Source organism: Etheostoma spectabile, chromosome 9, assembly GCF_008692095.1.
Source record: "Etheostoma spectabile isolate EspeVRDwgs_2016 chromosome 9, UIUC_Espe_1.0, whole genome shotgun sequence".
Lineage (NCBI taxonomy): Eukaryota > Metazoa > Chordata > Actinopteri > Perciformes > Percidae > Etheostoma > Etheostoma spectabile.
This window is the reverse complement of record NC_045741.1, coordinates 27,935,390-27,941,274: the sequence shown is the minus strand read 5'-3', so window position 1 is coordinate 27,941,274 and position 5,885 is coordinate 27,935,390. Positions and strand designations below refer to the sequence as shown.

At 43.3% G+C, this 5,885-nt stretch overlaps 1 protein-coding gene across 1 annotated transcript in view; it reads right to left on the bottom strand.

The window, feature by feature from the left end:
• Positions 1-5,885, bottom strand: part of LOC116696229 (seizure protein 6) — a 173,961-nt gene that overhangs the window by 86,125 nt on the left and 81,951 nt on the right. The window contains exon 2 of the mRNA XM_032527057.1: positions 5,188-5,763. Within this exon, the coding sequence (XP_032382948.1) occupies positions 5,188-5,763 (576 nt within the window). The remainder of the gene's footprint in view (positions 1-5,187; positions 5,764-5,885) is intronic.

The window sequence follows — 5,885 nt, the reverse complement described above, 5'->3', positions numbered from 1 at the left end:
ACACACACAAAACCTCTTAGCTATTAACTTATTTAAACCATGATCTTTCCCTAAGCTTAAACATATCAATTTAGTTGTTGCAATGATCACATGTGTCCTTTTGTAGTGCACAGATAAACATTCTATTTTGTTGTTAGAGTAAGATATAATACCTTGTTGGGCTACACTCAGGCCAAAAGGTTAACTTTTGACACAAAGTAGCTGAACCTAATTATGGTCTTGGCTAAAAGCCTAAAGCCAAATTTCACATTTTAATCTATTCCAATATGACTATTAGGAACAACAGAAATGTCAGTATGTCATTAATAAGAACTATTTCAATTTTTGGGTGTTACTACCACTATTAGGGAATTGGTATCAAATGGAAAATTTTGCTTTTTTCAACCTGAACCCTATTTTCCTCATGGGAACAACGATCTTGGAAATTTGTCCAGTATTAAGTGTGAACGCAGTAACCAGCAGCCACCGACCGGGCTGCTATGTACAGATGGGCTCAAAAGTTTGGGCACCCCAGGTAAAAAGTTGTATTAATGTGCATGAATAAGCCAAAAAAAGATGGACAAATCTCCGAAAGGCATCAAATGACAGATTAGACATTTGTATAATATGTCACCAAAATTTAGATTTTATTTCCATCATTTAAGCTTTCAAAATAAAACAAAAAAACGGCGTCTGCAAAAGTTTGGGAACCCTGCAGAGTTAATACCTTGAACTGCCTTCTTTGGCAAGTATCACAGCTTGAAAACGCTTCTTGTAGCCAGCCAAGAGTCTTTTAATTCTTGTTTGAGGTATCTTCGCACATTTGTCCTTACAAAAATCTGCAGTTCTTTGAGATTTCTGGGCTGTCTGTCACGAACTGCTCTTTAAAGGTCTAGCCATAGATTTTCAATTATGTTGAGATCAGGCGATTGCAAAGGCGATGGCAAAAACCTTCAGTTTACGCCTCTTGATGTAATCCATCGTGGATTTTGAGGTGTGTTTAGGATCATTATCCATTTGTAAAAGCCATCCTCTCTTTGACTTTAGCTTTTTCACAGATGGCATCAAGTTATCGTCCAAAATTTGCTGACATTGTATTGAGTCCGTTATTCCTTCTACTCGTGAAATGTTCCCTGTGCCACTGGCTGCAATACAACCCCAAAGCATGATTGATCCCCCCCCCCCCATACTTAAGTTCTGTGGACCTATTAGGGCAAAATGTTGTTTCCACAATGCATCAGGCTTGTCTACATGTTCATTTGCAAACTTCATACACTGATTTTTGTGGTGAGGACGTAGAAGAGGTTTTCTTCTGATGATTCTTCCATGAAGAACATATTTGTACAAGTATCTCTTTATAGTGGAATGGTGTACCACAACTCCAGTGTCTGCCAGGTCTTTCTGGATGGATTGTGCAGTCAAACATGGGTTTGGACTTGCTTTTCTCACAATCCTGCGAGCTGTTCTGTCTAATATTTTTCTTGGTCTTCCAGATCTTGCTCTAACTTCCACTGTTCCTGATGACTGCCATTTCTTATTACATTCGGAACAGAGGATATTGGATTCCGAAAACGCTTTGCTATCTTCTCATAGCCTTCTCCTGCTTTGTGAGCGTCAACTATTTTCAGTTTCAGTTTTCTAGACAGCTGCTTAGAAGAAGCCATGGTGCTGATTGTTGGGGCACGGTCAGATGAGTCTGGGCATTTAAAACCTTAAGATTGACATCACCTGGTCTTTCCAGACGATGACTGAGAACAATCCATGACACTGTCAGGTCTCAGCTTTCCAAAGACGGCGGTGCATGCTATAAATTCTGCAGGGTGCCCAAATTTTTGCAGACGCCATTTTTGGTTATCTGTTATTTTGAAAGTGTAAATGATGGAAATAAAATCTAACTTTTTGTGACATATTACACGAATGTCTAATCTGTCATTTGATATTTTTTGGAAAATTTTCCATCTTTTCTTGGCTTCTTTATGCACATTAATACAGTTTTTTACCTGGGGTGCCCAAACTTTCGAGCCCCATTGTAACCCTATGGGGCAAATGTTTTTTTTGCAATTAAAAGGCTCAGATCATTATTGTTAATAGTTGTTATTAAGTGCCTTAAAACATTATGGAAAGGATCTCTACACACATGGGCCTTTTTAAAACCTCTATCTCCCCCAGTAAGAGCGTTTGCCCCATGTTGGCGTTGTGCAGCGGCCTGGGTGTTTGCTGCGTGTCATCCCCCTATCTCTCTCCCCCTTTCATGACTATCCAAAGTCACTTTAATAAAGGATAAAGCCCCAAAAAACAATCTTTAAAAAATAAATAAAAGACCTTTCTGTTTAACCAAAAACAGCTCTAGAGTCGATAGCGCTAAACCCACCAGACTCCATTTAAAAAAACAATACTTTTAGCATGTGTAGAGCCAATATATTTTTTACATATCAACAATTTCTGACTAAAAGGGAGTTTTTATTCGCCACAGTCACACTGAATGCTTGCCCTTGGGGGAGTTACTAGAATTTTTGGGTGTTTGTAAATTTTAGAGTGTGGCCTGCTCTATCTGTAAAGTGTCCCGAGATAACTCTTATTTGTCACTGTAGATATATAATAATATCCCGTCTTTGGGGATAAATATGGGGTTAAAAAATGTAAAAGGATATATGAGATTATCAAATGCATATTTTTCCTTATAAATTCACAAATATGTTTTGTTTTGTTTTAGTGTAAGTACTTGGCAAATGTGTGTAGTGGAATTTCCAGCTTATGAACTCATGCTATGTAAGTTGAGACAGTGGGACCCAGGTGTCAATCAGGTCAGTGTCCAACATAACCTCATAACCTTTCCAGGCAGAGGAGTACTTCAACTTTCTGTCTCCATATATGATCGGAGACGTAGCAGCTGTATGATAAAACTGTGCTGCTCACCCTTTCAAGGCAGTAGAGAAAGGAAACACATAACACATTTAGTCTAAACTGAGATTTTTGGGCGCCCGCAATATCTTTGTTTACTTTGAAGATTCCACTAAACGTTGACGCCTAAAGCATGAGTTTAAATACACCTTTAGGAAGACAGGAACTTCAGAGAGTTGGAACAGCACTGGAACAATAGCCCATGGTGGTCAGACTGTACTGCCTGCTTAATGCTCTCCTCAATTGAGATTTCATTAAATGCTCTTAAGTGTGTAGCGTTGATATGGGAAAACTGGTAATTGTAGCCTTTGAATGTGTGTGCACGTGTGTCTGTGTGTGTGTGCGCGCGTGCGTGCGTGCGTCTCTCTCTCTGTCCATCCGTCTGTCCGTCTCTCTCTCTCCACGTTGGCTCATCTAACCACATCTCTGTCATGCTAATTCCAGCATACAGACCCCTCGTCAGACCAAAGCCCACCTTAAAGCAGATGAAAGTCTGGCCGGGGGGAGCCGTGTCGGCTCTGCAGGACTGCTTTGAATGATCTGACTGGTCTGTCTTCAGAGACAGACCAGTCAGCTGCCACCAAAGGCCATACCACAGACATTAAGGAGTATGCTGATGTCGTATCAGGATACATACTCATAAGATACAAGTGCATGGGTGATGTCTGTGTCACAAAAAACATCACAGTCCGGGCAAACCAGAAACCATGGATGGCGACAGAGGTCCAAGTCTTGTTTAAAGCCCGGAACTCTGCCTTCAAATCAGAGGATGTCACTGCTCTGAGGTCTTCAAGAGCCAATCTGAGCAAAGCAATCAGATAGGCAAAGAGGGCACAACAAATCCTGGGCTTCTTGCTTAGGGAGCGTGCAGCCCAACTGTCTCATGTCCTCACAGACAACTTCACAGACATATTCATATCTCCCTGAGTCAAGCTGATGTGCCTTCATGCTACAAAACCTCAGCCGTCATCCCTGTTCCAAAAAACCCCCACCATCACTAGTCTGAATGACTACCGGCCCATAGAACTCACTTCCTTACTAATGAAGTGCTTTGAGAGATTAGTAAAGGACCACATCTCATCTGCCCTCCCCCTTCACTGGAACCATTTCAGTTCGCCTACCACCCACACCGCTCTACTAGGGATGCCATATCCACTACACTACACTTTAGCCTGGAAAACCTGGACGACAAGAACTCTCTTGTGTTGGTTGGTATCAGCTCGGCATTCAACACCATAATTCCTCAGCATCTGGTCAACAAGATGGGCTCAGATGCACTGGGCATGAGTTGTCCTCTGTGTAACTGGATACTGGATTTCCTCACAGACAGGCCTCAGTTTGTGTGGGTAGGGAACAACACATCCATCATCATCTTACTGAGCAATGGCTCCCCGCAGGGATGTGTTCTCAGCCCTCTTCTCTTCACACCGATGACTTATGACTGTTTTGCAAAATCACCAATCACATCATAAAGTATGCGGACGACACAACAGTTGTGAGTCTTATCCAGGACGGAGATGAGAGGGCATATAGGGAGGAGGTCAGAATTTAAGCATTCTGGTGCAGGACAAATAACTTAGCCTTGAACGTCGAGAAAACCAAGGAGATGGTGGTTGACTTCAGGAGAAATCGGTCCGTGCATGCCCCGATCCACATCAACAGGACTGCTGGGGAGACTGTAAAACAGAGTCTGCACTTCCTGCGGGGGTTGAAGAGGGCCCACCTCAGTCCATCCATACTGACCACTTTCCACAGGGGCACCATTGAAAGTGTTCTGACCAGCAACATTTCTCTCTGGTTTGGGAACTGTAACGCTACAGAGAGAAAAGCTCTGAGCAGAGTGGTGAGGATGGCTGAGCAGACTATTAAGACTACTTTGTCGACCATTCAGGAGCTGGCCAAGAAAAGATGCCTGTCAAAAGCAAAGGACATCATCAAGGACCCCCACTCACCCTGACCAAAGACTGTTTTCCCACCTCCCCTCTTGCAGGAGGTACCGCAGTCTGAGAACAAGAACTGCAAGGTTCAAGAACAGCTTTGTCCCCACTGCTGTCAGACTATTGAACAATGAAACCCACTAAAACAGACCAATCAATCTGAATACTATTCATTAATCATTTAATTTTCCCATATTGAATACTGATTTAATGGCCGCTTACTTCACAACCCAAATGCACACCCATACTGCATGCAAACACCAGCAGCTTATTTAACAGAAATCATGTTCCCCTAACATTGTTTTCCAATTATCCTAAGGAATGTGATTCTTATGTATGTGGTATATTTAAAAAAGCTTACTAATGTTACCTGGACTGTGCACAGGGGTGGTGATGGTGATGGTAGTGGTGATGGTGGTGGTAGTGGTAGTGGTAGTTTCCTCTCCATTCTGCTCCAGCCCAGGCTGACCAGGCCTTTCTACATCTCCCTCCCTGGCAGCAGCAGCAGCAGCAGCAGCAGCAGCTGAGGGGACGGTTGCAGCATCTTCTGGATCTATTAAACCCACACTGGTGACTGTAGCAGGGGTGATGGAGTAAGAAGTGGCTGCAGATGCGTGCTTTACAAGGGTCGTCTGCATGTTGGCGCTTCCAGCATTCTCATCTGAAGCCCTTTTCTCATCGGGATCCAGGGGAGTCCCGGATAATAGAGGGGGGAAGTTGGGCTGAGAACTGGATAACCCACTGTGTTCAAAGTAGTTTGGCTGACCGTGAGGACGCTGGCGGGGATTCCTGTAGAGTGGGTGGTGGTTGGGAACATTGACAGGTGGGGCAGTGGTGACAACGGGGGGCCTCCTGCCCGTGTCCTGGGTGGTGGGGTACAGCCTGGCCCCGCTCTCCGCAGGGCCCCCCGGGGTCAGAGATAGAACGTCCTCAGAGGCAGACGCAGCTGAGAATAAAAAGAGAATAACAGATAACAAATGCTGCATTTGTTGTCAATGTCTGAAAAGGAATTGAAATATAATTTGTTGGATACATATATATATATATATATATATATATATATATATA